Source organism: Paramacrobiotus metropolitanus, unplaced genomic scaffold, assembly GCF_019649055.1.
Source record: "Paramacrobiotus metropolitanus isolate TYO unplaced genomic scaffold, Prichtersi_v1.0 Parri_scaffold0000002, whole genome shotgun sequence".
NCBI classification, from domain to species: Eukaryota; Metazoa; Tardigrada; class Eutardigrada; order Parachela; family Macrobiotidae; genus Paramacrobiotus; species Paramacrobiotus metropolitanus.
Genome location: NW_026570222.1, coordinates 154,985 through 171,691, shown reverse-complemented (window position 1 = coordinate 171,691; position 16,707 = coordinate 154,985). Strand labels below are relative to the sequence as shown.

Sequence of the window (16,707 nt, the reverse complement as noted above, 5' to 3'; positions counted from 1 at the left end):
CGGATTTCGAAAACTTTACTGTACATATCTGAATTTGAGCAAAGTCAGTTAAGTAAAACAATTTATACATATATACGCAGCAAAAATAAACTTTTGAAACTTATATCGGCCAGTTAGCAATAAGCCAATAACCGATTTGAGTTTACTGTTTACTGTTGAGGTTTTTCGGATAAACTCAACCTACATAACAAAGTGCATATTACAATATAGGCATAGGGTACTCCTACACTATAATAATTCTAGGGTTACTTGTATCTTCTAATCATATACTGCTGGCCTTCAGAGGAAAATTGCAAACTTTTCACCAACAAAACCAGAAACACTTTTATTATAGCAATCATGATGCGGAAGTGTGGCACGCCTGCTGCTGCTGCTACATTAGATAACTGATAATTCGCTATATAAAGAAAAGGACGTAAACAAAAGCAAAAATAAAAGGAAAGAAATCTAGTTAAAATAGCAAAATATAGCCCTTCGTGCAAGTGAACGAGTGTCTTTCAGTGCTTTCGTAGCCCGCAACACATGTTCAGCGGAAGACACTTCGCAAACAGATTCTGGAAACTAGCTGGGTGACGTAGGACAGTTGACAATTTTGCCGTTGTTGTGCAAATTAAGGGTGCCGTTCCTTGTGACCCACACACCAGAACAAAATGTGTGGCAGCTGTTACAGTCGTATTGTATGGAAGTGTTAGCAGTATACAAATAAGATGGACTTGTCTTTTATGTGGCGAGAAGAAGCTTTGCAGTGTTGTACTAGGTGATGGAATTAGCGAAAATGTCACGTAGAACTTGTTTTCATCAAATATTCATCGTGCTAATCCCATGAGGCTATCCCCAAGTTGCAAAAAGGCCGGGCCGGGAACATTTCTGAGACAAGAAAAATCGCATTCACTCAATGTTACACTTCCAGTACAAAGTGCATATGTACGCGAGTAAGTTGTACGGGACTGGCGTAATTCCCTTTATACAATATTATATGTTTATCTGACAGTTTAGTAAATGCACTTACGCAGTTTTGTCCTGTTGGAGCGCAGCAGAAAAAGATTCAATACAGATTATATCTGATTTCTCACCGTCGTTAACAGCAGGAAATGCATTTAGGTAATCACAAGACCAATACGGGAAAAGGGGTAGTGCATTTACTTACCCCATATGTTACATTTACAGGCACCGTTGCCACAGCATTCATTCTACAAATACAGGAAACATACATGCCGTCATCATCTGTCATTCTCAATATTTGCTCAATGTCAAAAAACCTTGTCACCACAGACAGGCTGAATAGTTCTTTACCTCTCCCCAATAATTGCAGCGCTGACCTCGACGCTTACAGTTCCGCCTGTAATTGCACAATATACGGGTAGATTGAAAATGTTGACCTTACCATTTTATACTACTTTTTGTAGCTACTGGTTACTTTCGTTGAAGTTTCTTTATAAAAAACAGTTGATATTATTGTATACCTATACAGCCTACATTCAGAAGTGGCCGTTTTGACTCGTTGATTAAACTTGAGATGACCCTTTGTAGTAAGACCGACATTAAGCAATCAGTCCTTCATTAACACCGTATTGGGAGTAAAATAGCATATAACAGTTGTAAATGTTTGGGCAGAAACTAAATAACTTCATAATTATATGGAACCTTGTATAAATATAATAAATCATGCGTGAATAAATCTTACTAAATTTTTCATCAGCTACTGGTTATTTAGTCTGATTGAATTTGTTACTGTTGCTTACTTTTGGGGAACAAAATATCGTTCCATGGCAGCACTGTCATCGTAATTTTCTATGGGCGCGTTGTATGATTCGGGATCTGCAATTAGAGCAAGGAACAGGTTGATCACTTATCACCGGATGTCGGGATACACAAAGTGTTCGTTTGTGATCTTTTGATACACAAATCGATACACATACATATTGCGCTTGTTCAATAGCAAATGTCGCTATGGGCACAGAATACCTTTCGCGTAAACGGCTAATTGCTGCCCACACCTGTTCGGGTATCGTACGCGTATTCTGGGATTAACGAAGTCAATACCGCCAAATAGCAACCTAATTTTTTGTAACGGAACCTAATTCCGTGCTATACAAGCGCATATAAATGGATTCCTTGCACTCACGGAGGCGGTGCTGCTCGCTCCGTTTTATTACTGGAACATCCGGTAAATTCACACGCACTTTGAAATATTGCCCAGGCAGACAACATCGCAAAATTCCAACAGGTGTGCGCGATTAATATGGATTTAATTTTTCCGATCCATGCGTTTGTCTACTGCAATCAGTTACCCTACGTACAGATTGTAGCCAATAAACTTTTTCAGCTGCTCAACAATTAATCATGGGGCACGGCAAGCATAAAATTCTGGTAGACTTCTATAACGCTTTGGTAGATCGTGTTTGTAAGTGTGTTTCCGGTTGTTAGCAACAATCCCTTAAATTTCAGTGGAGTTATTTCTAAAGTCTTAATCTGTTCCAATTGTGAAGCTTTTAGCAGCTTTTCTGCGTGATAAGCCGCAATGCGACGTTATTTACTATAATATTTAACAACAAAAAAATAAGCTACTCCCAAATTTACAAATTTAAATGACACAGTTGGTATAACATGTTCATTCAAAGCCGCATCTGCGGCGCAGAAGGTTTATAAGTAGACGAATGACAGAGTCGTATGATAATTATGTTTTAGAACTGAAGTAGAGACGCTGTTAGTAACAATGCTTTTAAAATTATCCTTCAAGTTGCTGAACACGCATGAAATGCGTAAACGGAATTGATCAAAATTCAAAAAGCATTCAACCATGGCTTCAGTACTGGAAAATATGTTGACTTAATTCACAATCATCCTACCGATATTATTTTTCTTGCATTCAAAACCAGATAATCCACAAACGAATCCTCAAACTGACCGTAGGGGTCTAATAACAGGATACAATTTATAAGTCACCACCAATCAGATGCAAAAATTATACGTTCTGTCACTAATGGCGTAAAAATGACGGGTGTTGGCGGCAGTTGGGAAGCAGTGCGTAATGGCACACAAAAGCAGTTGCGCATCCCGCGCGTCCAGGCTGGCTGCACTTGGGCAGAATTCTGCGGATAGTGGGTGACAACTGACAAGGGCAACGCAGACTACAGGCGCAGAGCGCTGCAACTTGCTGCAACCGGAAGAGCAACAGATTGTAGCCAACGAACTCGGACTGTACGGTGCTTTGTAAAGAAATTACAGTATTCTCGCCAACGCGCCTCGTCGTCCAATAACAATGTTGGGATGAGAAGTGGTTTAATCTTTCGGTTGGACGTCGACAGAGGAAGATGAGATCATGATCAGCATAAGAGAGCGGTGCCGGGCTCAGTTAGCCGCAACGTACGCAAACCACAGTGACGACGACTGCTCTCCCCGATCGGCACAATCCAGACTCGACCTCAATTGCCGGATACGCTGAACGAATTGTAAACGATAGCTGCACTCGATCGAAGCCGAAAGGAAAACAGATGTCGATGCAGAGGGTTTGTTCCAAAATCACAACAAGATATAATTCCTTGCACAGGACGAATGTCACAATGGCAGTCGCATTTATAGGTGTTCGTATCACTTATATTTATATGCACTGTATTAAGTAATATATAACAGCCGGTATCACGCAAAAGCTTCACGTGATGCCTCCATACTACACAACTTGTCCCTTGAAAAAAAAACGATCTAGTAAAGGCTACGCCAAAGCATTACTAATTTCTTATATTTGTATAATAATAACGTTTGATCTGAACAGTAATTAAATGCGCTTGTTGTTTTAATTTGGATCAGATCATAGCTAGACTACATCAAACTAATCATCGTGCTCAACACAAAGTACCTGCCTAGGACCAGAAGATACTATTCGTTAAAAAGATTTAATGCCATTTTAATTCAGCGTTTTTGTGACATATAACACAAATTCAGTTACAGTTACATAGCGTAACCAAATGGCCTGTCTCAAAACATGCGAAGGAACGAACTTTTCTCTTGAAAATACGTAAGTTTAAATACAGTAAGCAAATTTAATTTAACGTAATATTATAGCCAACTGACGATCACAGCTGATTGAGTTGTAACGGTTCTTACGTCAAGTTTAATGATATTGTAGTTAGTTGTAACCATAGGCAGTTGTAGTGAAGTCTTCAGTGACAGTAAAAAAATCAACAAAAGGTTCTTTAAGGTTCCGACAAACAGACTCTGAATTAAACAGGGTTTACGATACGACACCCATTGTAACCTTAAAATTGTAACCCTTTGTAACCTTTAAGCCAGAAACGTTCCTGACAGAAAGGCGCTAGCCGAAACAGACCGCTTATGTGTCCCCCGTATAATTAACGCATATCTTTCTGTTAACTGCTGTGCTCGTATTAGGCCTACAACATAATTTTAATTTTTGCGTTGATCTCGTCTTATCGGAAACCGTAAACCGTAACCGTAAACCGTAATAATAACCGTAACAATAAGGAGGCGATAATATTCATATACAATAAGTAAATCACTTGATTCAAGTTTATTGTGCTTTGGCTATATTGACATGCAAAATTAAACAAATAACTTGAGCTGTTAACTGAACCCGTGTAATGTTTTTTCTTATAATGTACCTCACGGATCCACTTAACATCTGCAATAATTAACTACAAGCTGGATCATTGCGATCCATGCGTCACTCAAATCGGACCGTGCTCTATTGACTTCATTTGGATCCAATATCAGCATTCAGGACCACTTTACACGCAAACTGTTCGACCAAGATTAGGGCGTGCACACTTGCGCAGAAAACTGATAACTTTTTGGGCTGATCTGACGGTGAGTTCGAATGCTGAATATCGCGCGCTTAAAAAAAGGTCAAACAAATTTTCTGACACAATTATGGCTAACCTATCGCTAAAGATTTAAGGTTGGAAAAAGATCGATAATGCTCGTTTCAGACGATCTATACATGCAAAAACGATTTATTGATATTCAGTAATTTTTACTTACAGCCGTTACAAAAGAATTAGTTGAAGTTGGTTTTTCGTAGCGTAATTACGCTACGAAAAACCGCTACGTAAGTACGTTTTTTTACGGGAATTCGGGAAGGGATTCGGTCGACAAGTCGATCTTGTATACTCTGTTAAGTGAAACACGCTAACAACTACCCGGTAGACGTAAAATCGACAGTTTAGATTGTCGATTGATTCCTAGTAAGTATAAAGTATCGGTGCTAGATGTTAAGAGCCGAGCTGCGCACTAAACACTGACAAGTATAAGAAAAAATAGTTCAAGATCATATCGAACTACGTACACAATCTTGAAATATTAGATGGGGCGGTTTTGAGGTGTGCATAAAATTAATTTCTAGCGACGGTAATTATTATGCCCAGTACAGTGTACTCGTACCTGTAGTATGTCCATTCATCCCGACATCACTACCAATGTTTTTTAGAACCTACCCGACCCTACGGTCCCTACCCAAATTCTACGCATACTTCAATTATTGTTCCTGTCGTGCACAGCTGCAATATTAATTTATCTTTAACTATAGAAAACAAAAGCTGTTACCTGTACATGTGCATGTCCAGCCGGAGTGCGCCGACTCACTTCTTACGGTATGCAAGTACTCTAGCACTTATCTGGACAGCAAATTAAAGTTTTGCGTGGCGCACCGCTATCAGTTCGTGAGCAAACATGGATTCTTAACACCTTATATAATATATTCCTTTAGGACACATGTTTATTGTTATTATTATTAGGAAACCGCGAATCAAAATGTGACGGTAAATAATAAAAACCAGTGAACGAGACATTCTAAGAAGCTTGATCTAGTCATGTTGAAAGCAGACTAGAAGTATATATACACATTATACAGCCCTGCCGCGCCAAGTTTGGACAGCTGTGTAAAATAAATTCAAATAAATTCCCATACGGCATTTTATCTTTATATTTGTACTTTTCTAGCATAACTTTTTATTGCGAATCCAGTAGTGTTGACGCTGTTGTCGTTCGACACGACAGTAATGAACCAGGGGGCGATTAAAGGGGCGGGGCGGGGGTCATTTTTTGGCCGCTTATAACTGCAGCTATAACAAATGCACCAATTCATATTTCTGCGTTTAAGTTTTCCAGAACTATTGCGTGACCCAAGGGGTGTCTTTTGTAGGTTAGCAGAAAATTCTGTCGCGATAGGTGCTCGAAGTCATCTCGCAAGAAGGTGCCTCTTCCATAGACTTGTATGGTAAAGAGCGCCTACAGAGAAATGCTGTTGCCTGGAGCGCGCATCGCATTAGGCAAAATGTTTGTACTTAGATGAAATGTAGGAAGGGCCTGTTAGAAAACCACGCTATTAGTTGATAGTTCCTAACCTCCTCCAATTTTAGAATTATTTTCGAATGAGTTTGATTATTTCTCAGTAAGCAGTGCGATTTTTGTACTAAAAATTAAATTAAACAGCTAGCTGCCGTTCCCTGTACTTCAGCTTTTGGCATCGAAATAAAATATTGGAAGATGCTGCAAATCAAGAGCTATTATGCAACAGATAAGTAAAAATTTTAGACTTCACTGGTGAAAGTAGAGGAATTTTTATGACTGTCCAAACTTGGCGCGGCAGGGCTGTAATTGCGAGCGATAACCAAGCATCCGGAAAAGGAATAAGGGCCAAGAGGAAGATTTAAGAGTACATAACTATATACGCCCGATCCGGCAGTGTACAAGTAATTTTACAGTAATGTAATTAATTTACTTTGTTAATTTTGTAATTAAAAGTTAACATGCGACTGATGCGAGTATGTTCTACCTACAGGACATAGTACCGTACTGTGCTTACCTACCGTAGTGGCTGAATAAAATGGCCGTCTGATAATGATTATCAAGGTGCGCTGAATCTGTCTATTGTCTGATTGACAGTATGTCAGTTACTTTCGAAAGAGCAATCTGTAGAACGTGCACACTTTATGTTAAAATGACTTTTTGCCAAGGTCTGACTTTATAGTAAATTGTTTTGGAAAACTAGGTGGAGTTCGAGGATGTCCCGGGAACCGAAATTCGAATTTCCTTGTTTCTAAAATAGAAACTGCCGGTATTCAGCTGAGTATATCTGTATTGCTGTGTGTCACATTTACAGTTTTTGGTAGAGCGGTTGTTTCTTGTTATTTTACTGTCAAGAGCTGTCAAGAGCTGACTTTCTTATGACCGTGTTCGGCCAGGAAAGGAGAGAGCTCAGGTCACGCACACGAAATTCTCGTAAAAAGGGCAGGTAGAGATTTGAAAACCAGTTCCTTATTAACGCTCGAAGTACCGATCTAGATCAAACTCTTTGGTGCAAGGGCATTGTTTTAGCTGGCTAAACCAACATTTCATGTTGCGCTTGTCGTGCAGCAGAAAATTATAACGAAGATATCACTAAAAAAATCAGATACAAACCTGCAATTTTTTCGAAAAGTGCCAAATTGCGCTAGCTGTGTAGCTCGTCCGGCGCAAGTACCGTTATAACAAATTTTTGTTAAATGAAAACAAAGGCATTCTCTAAGTAAAACGGTTGGAAAAATTTAAAGAGCTCGAACGGGAAGGAAATGCCGCAAGATTCTGAATCGTGCGAGCTGGGACACGATAAATTTCTACACGATTTCATTTGGCCTCCTTGTTAACGAGCCCGTCTCGATTTTCAAAACCAAGTTTTGTTGGTTTTTGTGGTCAGTAAAATTCTCTATCGAATGAGTCTAAACAGTTTACGGTGCGGCAAATGGTTCGCGAAACGCTAGAAACAAACAAAAAGCGGAGACGGCCATTATTTTGTTCAGCCACCGGTACTGTACTGTGCGTACCGTACAAGTATAAATATCTAAATATTATTGAAGTGTTTATACACGTATATATCTATGCAAAAAACAAACAGTGGAAATCAGCGTGTCCCAGTGGAAATCAAACAAACAAACAGTGGAAATCAGCCCCCACCGGGGCAACGTTTCTTTCTCGGCCTTTCTCCGTCTCGCATTCATGTTGTTTTGCAGACAGGCTGAGACAGCGCACGCACAGATTTTCTGTGAGAGTCATCCAACGACCGACACTCCGACAGAGCCAGAAGAGATTCATCCCACTACTAGAGTAGTTGAACTTGACTAGGGCCTCGTCCCGAATTCAAAGCGAATCTCGTTGCGATACAGCAACTCCACCTCGCGAGGTGGCTTCGCGTACCGTATCTGTAGGCGTGGCCACTGCATACAGCCACCTCGTGCGGTTGAGCAACCGTACCATAACGAGATTCGCTTTGAATTCGGGACAAGGCCTACCACGTACGCAGTTTCGCGTTTTTTTCGCGGCCTCCCAACCTGGGAGTTTTATTTCATCTGTTACGTAAAACGGTTTATTGGTATTTTTTAGTATGGATCACTCTCAAAATTTAATCAGTACTGATAATGCCTCCGGCGCCAAGAAGAAGATCAATTCACCTTTTGAAATAGTACGGGAGTACAGGAACTCACAGTATGCACGAACTACACGTTCAATCTCTGTTCCGGCAGAATCAGAAGAGCGCACTAGAAAGATTGTGATAACTATGTATGGAACTATCCTTACAACGTTTATCTCGATATTACTTGAAAGTGTTGCGGTTTTTACTGATGGATGGGGCAATTATCGTACACAGACTGACAACGGTAAGACTTAAAATGTGGCCGTACCAGCGTATGACAGAAATTATGTATGAAATATCGATTGGTGTTTGTATGGGTTTTGCCATTCTGATTATTTGTGGTTAGACTACTTTTTAAGTTTGAGAATGTAAATTAATAAGACTTACTAAATTGTGCATACAGTAATACAGCATAAAACTCAAGTACTGTTTTAGTGACCAATTCCTAATTTTGTTTTCCCTTGGAGTAGTGTAATAATTTTACTGTTTTAACTTTGCGGTTAGACAGTTTACCGTTAGTACGATATTGTGTAACAAAATTAATATAAAATAAAAATTCAAATTATCATAGACTTAATTATTTGCCCTTAATTTATGTAGGATTTACCGTGGAATCTGGGCGATTTGGTTTGTGGCGAGTCTGCGTGGAAGTGGTGCGAAACGAATGGGTCGAAAAAGACAACTGTGGTGGCACCCAATCTGCACAGTTTACTCTGCCGTGTGAGTAACTTATACGCTGCGGTACTTTGGCTGACTATTTTAGGCATTTTGTTTACCGCAACTGTTTTAATGGGATTATTTTTTGCAGCTTGGTGCATATTTGCTGGGATTTGTGGTGTATTTTGTCTGCTCTTTCTCATTACGTGCTTCGTTGTGGCTGTGATTCAGCTTTACCATCTATATCGTCGGGATCCTCCTGTTTGCTACAATCGGCGCTTGCTTAGTCAGAAGATCATTCCGATTACGCTGTCTGTGGTTTGCATTTCCATATCTCTGATTTTCGCAGCATTGGCTGTGAAACGAGTTCGAGGCGCCAAGGTGACTTACGGCAGCAGCTTCTACATACAGGTTTGTTGGCTGTCGCCTTCCTTGAGCATATCTGTAGTTTTACTGTAAATTCATAGCTACAAATTACAACCACTGAACCGTACAACTTTATCGACACTTTACTGTCTTTACCTTCGAAAACGAGTTTGGTGCAGCTGAACTCTGGTTTAGAAGTTTGAACTATTGTAATAACTTGTATCCTGGGAAAACTTTTCCGTTTGCCATAATTGTAAGTTTAATTCAGTCGCGTGCGGCTATTTTTACGGAATTGGGTTTTCTCCTAAACATTTTCTTCGACTTTATAGATTTTTGTTTAACCATAAAGACAGCGAAATTACGCCGCTTCGCTTTGCGTATTTTCGTGGCATTTATGATTTAACCGGTTTTTACAGTTCCATATTAGTCGTAATAATTTTTTAACTTTATTTTCAGTATACGAGTGTATGGGGACGAACGTCGTTCACAAAAATATATTAAAATAAAAAATAAAGTCGTAATAAGGCTTTTCGCAAAAGACACCATAACCATACCATAGAGGCTTAGACACCATAAGACACCATAGAGGCTTTTCGCAAAAGACACCATAACCATACCTTAACCATACCTTATCGTGTAGCTAGACACCGCCATCGGAGTGACAGTGTACAGGATACCTTAAAACCAGCGCAGTTGTTTTCTAGAGGTCTTCGTATTTATTTTTTTTCTCGTGCTACACGGTATAGCATCCTTTGGAACATCAAAATTCAAGTTCTCCGATGTTTTCTGTGCTAGAAAAGCTTAGCTCTAACGAAGTTAAAGTGTATGGGAACTAAGAGGAGCCTTTGGAAGTCAGCTACCATACAACAAATTTGTATGGTATCCGCACTTACCATACGCTCGCACTTAACCATAGCGTATGGTTAAGTGTAGTGCTATGGTTAAGTGGAGCAGTTGCGAAAAATGTGGAGCAGTTGCGAAGCGAAATAACTTTAGTTTTAAAGTTTTCCTAACATTTCTATATGCCCTAACAATTTACTCTAAATAATAATGTATAAATAAATGTAGTAGTCTAAATAAATGTAGTATTGATTAACCCATTTGATGAATTTGTTGTCGTTTCATAATTTAAATGATGGCGGTACGCAAAGGGGCTCCCAAAGTTAACAGCTTAGTCTTACAAGATAAGCTGCTGTTTATTGGAAGCCTCCGTATGACTCAACTTAGGCTGTGACGTGAAAAAAAGTGCTTATCTTCGTTTGCGTATTTATATTTGTGTCCCATAAATATAACCAGTAATCACAAACTCTTTTATTTCAGATTGTTACCATATTTTTTGTTGTGGCGGCGCTTATCTGTATAGCATGGGAAAGTTTATGGAGACCGTACCCATCCAATCGTCCCACTAATAGTGCTATGTCAGAGATTGATTCTAGCGGCAGTACCCGAATGAAATCGCTACCGAAGCGTAGCTTTTATTATAAGGCTGCCAAAGACACCGAAAATGATCACATCCAGCCAAAGATTGGCGATCCCAGTGTTTTCATAAAAATTCCTCCGAGATCTTCAAGTGTTACGTACCGTAGAAGCCTTTCTGAAGGTGCCACTGGCAAACTTCACTTCTGATGGATTTCAGTGGACTATCCTGTATCTCCTCCATTTCTGCACATATTTTAACTACGAATGTGTTCTGTGATATTACGTAGTGTCTACTTTTGTACACTACCTATCATTTTTATTGGTTTTAAGTTATGCGCCTCTAATTGACCTTTTATATTGGGATCTCTGGTGGTATGTTTATCTTTGAAATACAGATATACATTATGTTTTGCCATGATATCACAGAATTTTTTGTTTCAATCTCTTTCAGATTTGAGTAAGCAGCTAATTTGCTCGTGTGAATGACGCGCAAAATTATGGTTTGTTGTGCTGTTCTGTTATTTCTACCTGGGTTAAGACACGTGAAATCAAAAGTAATATGTTTTTTTTGCGATCACTGCAATAGGTTTTTTATAAGTTTTTATAAATATTATGCTTACTGGAAAGTGCAAACATTGCTTATGAAATCAAAGTTTTAATAATGAGAGCAGGAAACGAGTAACGACTAACGAGTATGTGTTTTATTTCACCTGTGGTACAACGTAATTTTATAATAAGCGAAAACATCGACATTTTCTTATAACATCAAAATTTCATTAAACTGTTCTGCTCCTTCCATCGTTCCCATAACCGATGCCGCGTTGCCTCGCTGTATCTCCAGTGACAATCTTTGGCGTAAAAATTCATGGGAACGGGCTTCGCCTGTGTGTTGCTCGAGTCGTTTACCCACTGCTTTCATAATTGCGATAGCGGACGGTCCCCAAGGGCCCATGGTTTGGAAAGCTATCGGTGCGAAGATGTATCTGCCACTTAGATACAAATAAAGCCGGGACTTCTTCTCTTCCGCTTCCAATGCCGCTGCACCTGCGTTAGCTGCCGTGGACCTGACGTGGGATGGCGCAACCGTGTCCACACAAGTGACGTCCCATGCCAAGCACATGCCTCTCTGCCAGGCGAATGTTGTGCAGCCATCAGGACGTCGTTCGGACGTATGCGACGTGCCACGTGGTTCCAATTTCCCCGGAATCCCAGCTGACACAAGAGATTGGCATATGATGCTGTTCAGTCCTCCGTGTCGTGGGTGTCTACCGGCAGAGAATGCACAAGACAGACCGTGGTGCCCGAATTTATCGACATGTTTTTGGCACTTCATACAATCGTGAGGCTCGCATACTGCAACTCCCAATCTGAGGCCTACGGATTTGAAGGGTATCGTCGTCCAGAAGGTTGCCAATGTGAGCGGAGGGTAACGCATTTAACCAGATGCCAGCCTCTGGTCTTGACTGAGCAAGAAGGCGGGCTTTAACTTCGTCGTTGCGGTAAACGTCCAGCAGCGTAGACAGAGACACGTTGCATAATGGTATATACTATATACCAAGTTTTTTGTTGCTTACGGAAATTAGGTTCCGGCAGTTCGGGTAGGCAGGCGTTCTTTTTCCACAAATCAAGAACGTCAGCAAATTAGCAGATGTTCAGTACAATAAATTAAAAAGTTCAACAAGTAGCTGCCGCTCCAAGCGGTTTCGAACTGTGTCCGTCTGTCCCCTCCCCTGGAAGTCTCTTATTTACTCGGATCGGAGTCTGATCGAAAGAATTTTCAGACTGGTATCAGACCTGACAGTGAACTGCTTACTGCTTACAGCTTACCTTTTACCAAATTGCCTGACAGCTCATTTGAAATATTAGAAAAGGTGGCATGAGCTGATGAGCAGTGTCTTATCAGTCTCGGAAATTTTGTCATTGTATGGGACTTCCGATTACTGACAAATCCAGATGAATTACTAATGTAATTCGTGTTCCTCGAGCTGAAGCTGCATATTTTTATAACGCGGTGGCCGAGCTTCTTCAAGTCGTCTGTTTCTGGAAGTTTGTGCTGTGAACGAAAGCGAAATGGCCAGCAGTCAGAATCCGTTCGGGGATCCGGAGTCTGTGAATCCTTTCGGGGTGAGTCTCAAAGACCATTCGGCTTACTTTTAAAACGTACGTTTATTATTACTGACTAGGTCACTAGCTTCAAGAAGTGAGCGAGCTTGTGCCTTTTGTGTGAGTTTCCTTGGCCTCAAAGAGCATGTTAACAGTGACGAAAGCATCATATGTACCCTTACATAGAATATTTGGGGGAATTGCTAAATGTTGCGGTTCAAAGCAAACTCTAAACGAGGATTTATTGGTGATTGTAGGAAGTTCTCCCTCGTTCTCCCATGCCAGCAGACAGTTTTACTCCTACGTTTCTGCCACCTCCGACTGTAAATGCACCTGCCAGATCACCGCAGCCACCGAACCAGCCATCCAGTCGTCTGGCTTTTTACGAAGACAGTTCAGTCAGCAAGCAGCCAGTAAGCGGTTTGTGAAGTTTGAAGTGAAGTTACTGAAGTACATTGTCATTTTCTCCCTGTTGTTACGGTGTACGACTTACAGTCTGCTTGTATGATGCGGAATTGTAGCCATTTGTCTGGAATGCTATAGCATGAATAGAAGATTGAAAATCAACCTTGCGAATTTTTCAGGCTTATGGGACAATGACGTCCCAGCCGGGCGGATCGCCGCCTGCCTACATGGACACTGCTCGCGCATCGACAGATGAACTCCGACGAAGGCAGGAGGTGCTGTTAATTGCCATTGTAATTGAATGTCATGTGGATTTGTTAGGTGAACGATGATTAATTTAGGAGTTGGAGAGAAGGGCTGCTGAACTCGATCGCCGAGAAGCTGAACTGAGAAATTCTCCCCAGGATGGTGGTAAAGAAATATTCACCGCTTGAATTTTTTAACCCATTTTTTATGGTTTTGCTTTCCTGTACAGTGAAAAGAAATAATTTCCCTCCTCTTCCCAAATTTTGCTGCTTCCGTCCCTGCTTTTATCAGGATTTTGAACTGGACATACCGATGGGATATCGCACAATTGTCAGACTCGTATTTTACTGTTGGATGGGTACGGTTTTTCTACACTGTACTTTTCATTGCTAGGGTTTGCAGTGTACTGCTTAAATTGGATATATATTTAATGGCAATTAATGCTATAAACTTTTTTTGTAGTTTACTCCCTCATGATTTTGATAAATCTGGTTGCCAGCATTGCGTATCTCTGTCTGGAAGGCAATACAGCTGCAACGACATTTGGATTATCCATCCTTTGGGTTGTGCTGTTTCCCGTCATTTCTTTTCTGTTTTGGTACAGACCCGCATACAAAGCCTTCAGGTACAGTATGGACGCAGAGGCAGTTCTATTGGTCTCTTTAGATTGCATTTATTTTTTTTACTTATAGAAGCGACAGCTCTTTGAACTTTTTTGTATTCTTCTGCGTATTCGCCACTCAGATCTGCGTGAACATTGTTCAGGCCTTGGGGATTAATCCATGTGGAACTTGGTAATGAGCTCCAGATACGACTTTAATCAGTGACTTATCATGTGACCTATCATATTCGTAATTTCACTGCTTATCGTTAATATTCGTGTGATATCATTTCTAGTGGTATTATCAATGGTTTGAGTATGATCACTAAGGGAGGAGCTTCCAACGTCGGAGTAGGAGCGTTCATGCTTTGTGTTGGTATCGTCTTCGGTATATTAGCTGGCTGCTCGTTTTTGCTTTTTGTGCGGGTAAGTTGCAGGAAGCTAGAAACTTTTAAAAAAAATTTCGAAGTACGTACATATACTCTGAAGTGACTACAACTTTCTTTTAGATTCACCGTATCTACCGCACAACTGGAGCGAGTTTCAGCAAGGCCCAGCAAGAATTTGCATCTAGAGCCGTCCAAAATGAGCATGTTCAAAATGCTGCCATCGGTGTGGCTCGTGCTTCCGTCGAGGAAGCTGCTCGCTCTGGACGGTTTTGATAACGTAGCATCGCTCCCGCGACCCACAATCTGAAAAAGTTCTGAAAGTTTTCGCTTTTTTATGACGGTGATTTTAATGAGCTGGCTTTTTAATATACGAGTATTGCAAATGTCGATCTAAGGCAGATTGTCGGTTTTCCATGTCCTCGTAATCATGATATTAATGACCGTTTTATTTTTTTATAGATGCTTCAGCAGGTTCCGCAACAGTTGTTTCGTTTTTTACTTTCTTTTCTAATTTAGTGTGACACTTATAATGCGTGTAAGTGACTTTTGTCCCTTTGTTTACGTGCTGTTTGGAGACGTGGCAGCTTTCTCTTGCAAAATTAAGAATTCGCACGGAGCTGACCCGTGGTCACATACTGCATAGTGTTTCACTGCATAGTACATAACTTGTGACAACGGAGACAAGACTTTTCTTCTTGCAGGTGGAAACAGTTCCGTAATATACGCAATTCACGAATTACTTCCAGTCTCTGAAGCTTCTTCAGTCCTTCCCTAAAAATTAAACATGGGCAACACCACGTAATCACTTAAATCCTGGCTCCTTTTTGGGCTTTAAAAACCTTATGATTTTTATGTCGAGTGTCAATCTATAATTTTTTGGAGCAGAACGGTCCGTGTCTAGATGTTCGGCTGATGTCGTGCCGAGCTCGGTATTCTACGGGTAGTCTGGCAATTGCAACCTATGTAATTAGTAGTTGGCCGGTAGTCGTGCCGCTCTGATCCAGACGCAGTCTGCACTGTGCAAATAGCGTAGATCCTCTTCCGTTGTTTGAATGGGATTCTGGATACGCGTTCTCATGGCTGTTTCATAGGAGCTGCTGGATAATTAAGGCAAAAAAACTGAAAGATTTTCGACTTAAGCGAAATCCTGATCTACGTTCATGATAAAGGTGAATTGAGCAATAGGTTATAAAATGATACGTGTCCAAGAATCAACTTTCTATGCTATCTAAATTCGTTCCGAACGCCGCTCATCGGAAGTCTTCTACAAAACGATTCGTCTGCGGAAGTGCAAGGTCATGCTTTTCTACTGTCAGTGCCATATTCACTTTTTGACTGGTGTTCTGTGGACTGGTAGATCCGCATTACATACCACGATCTGTCAGTTGTCAGCGGGAAAAAGGCTGGCACGGTCGGCAGCGATGCTGACCGGAAGAATCGTTTCGCCGGTGAGAACGGTGGGAGATGCACAACCATCCCATGGCGGTTAAGCAACGTAATGCAAGGTCCTCGCAAGAGTTAATAGCAACTACACGGAGCAAGGTTTAACGAGCGAAGCACGCTGATGAGCAAGAAGCGAGGAAGGGCGCGGGCAGGACAACAGGAGCGAGAATTCATTGGCAAGTTCAGAACAAGCTGCAGCAAGACCAATTTCAAGGTGTTTCTGACCGCGAGATGCGGTCGCTAAAATATAGGAAAGTAAGGATTCTGATCTTCATTAACAGAACAACCAATAAACAGTAGAGAAAGGCAATTACTGGCGGTACGATTGAAATCATCATCATTGTCTGTCAGGGCAGGTTTTATTGCGTAACGGGCTTTTGCCAATAAATCATAACATACCATTATTCAGCGTGGGTACGTTTGAGTCGGTAATTAATAATTGGCCATGGCGTAGAATAAAAAAAATCAAATATGAAAACGATCCCAATTCGCGCAGCGCGTAAGGAAACAGCCAAAAGGAGTTGCGTATTACCTCGCCAAATTTCTAAACTTTAACGCTGGTACAAAATGGAAGATCATCGCGATTCTTATATCCTTTCGCTACTGTCCAGCCCAGATTCGCAGACTAATAAGAAGACTCATTCAAGACTGTCCACTGTCCAGTTATTCCAGTG

The 16,707-nt window shown here is 40.8% G+C and overlaps 2 protein-coding genes and 1 long non-coding RNA gene across 8 annotated transcripts; 2 read left to right on the top strand and 1 right to left on the bottom strand.

Annotated features, from left to right (window-relative positions):
- Window positions 1–308: 308 nt before the first annotated feature.
- On the bottom strand, window positions 309–2,796 carry LOC129587647 (uncharacterized). Of its 2 annotated transcripts, none has more exons than XR_008690388.1 (5): window positions 2,126–2,796; window positions 1,743–1,818; window positions 1,294–1,339; window positions 1,148–1,190; window positions 309–867 (listed from the first exon to the last, which is right to left on the bottom strand). It is a non-coding gene; the product is annotated as an uncharacterized LOC129587647 (long non-coding RNA). The 2 variants fall into 2 exon arrangements; XR_008690387.1 differs by lacking the exon at window positions 2,126–2,796 and adding an exon at window positions 1,966–2,111.
- Window positions 2,797–6,530: 3,734 nt separating this feature from the next.
- On the top strand, window positions 6,531–11,354 carry LOC129585593 (uncharacterized). Of its 5 annotated transcripts, XM_055478370.1 has the most exons (6): window positions 7,020–7,072; window positions 8,004–8,100; window positions 8,374–8,648; window positions 9,005–9,124; window positions 9,213–9,472; window positions 10,748–11,354. In XM_055478370.1, exons 3-6 carry the CDS (start codon window positions 8,375–8,377, stop codon window positions 11,051–11,053), a joined length of 960 nt encoding a protein of 319 aa, XP_055334345.1. In that variant the 5' UTR covers window positions 7,020–7,072; window positions 8,004–8,100; window position 8,374; the 3' UTR covers window positions 11,054–11,354. The 5 variants fall into 5 exon arrangements, with proteins under 5 accessions (XP_055334331.1, XP_055334339.1, XP_055334323.1 ...); XM_055478356.1 differs by lacking the exons at window positions 7,020–7,072; window positions 8,004–8,100 and adding an exon at window positions 6,531–6,536; XM_055478364.1 differs by lacking the exons at window positions 7,020–7,072; window positions 8,004–8,100 and adding an exon at window positions 6,659–6,670.
- Window positions 11,355–12,616: 1,262 nt separating this feature from the next.
- Window positions 12,617–15,210, top strand: LOC129585628 (secretory carrier-associated membrane protein 5-like). The gene is made up of 9 exons (XM_055478381.1): window positions 12,617–12,970; window positions 13,207–13,362; window positions 13,534–13,629; window positions 13,696–13,765; window positions 13,830–13,958; window positions 14,063–14,225; window positions 14,293–14,394; window positions 14,498–14,627; window positions 14,711–15,210. Exons 1-9 carry the CDS (start codon window positions 12,917–12,919, stop codon window positions 14,861–14,863), a joined length of 1,053 nt encoding a protein of 350 aa, XP_055334356.1. The 5' UTR covers window positions 12,617–12,916; the 3' UTR covers window positions 14,864–15,210.
- Window positions 15,211–16,707: the final 1,497 nt, after the last annotated feature.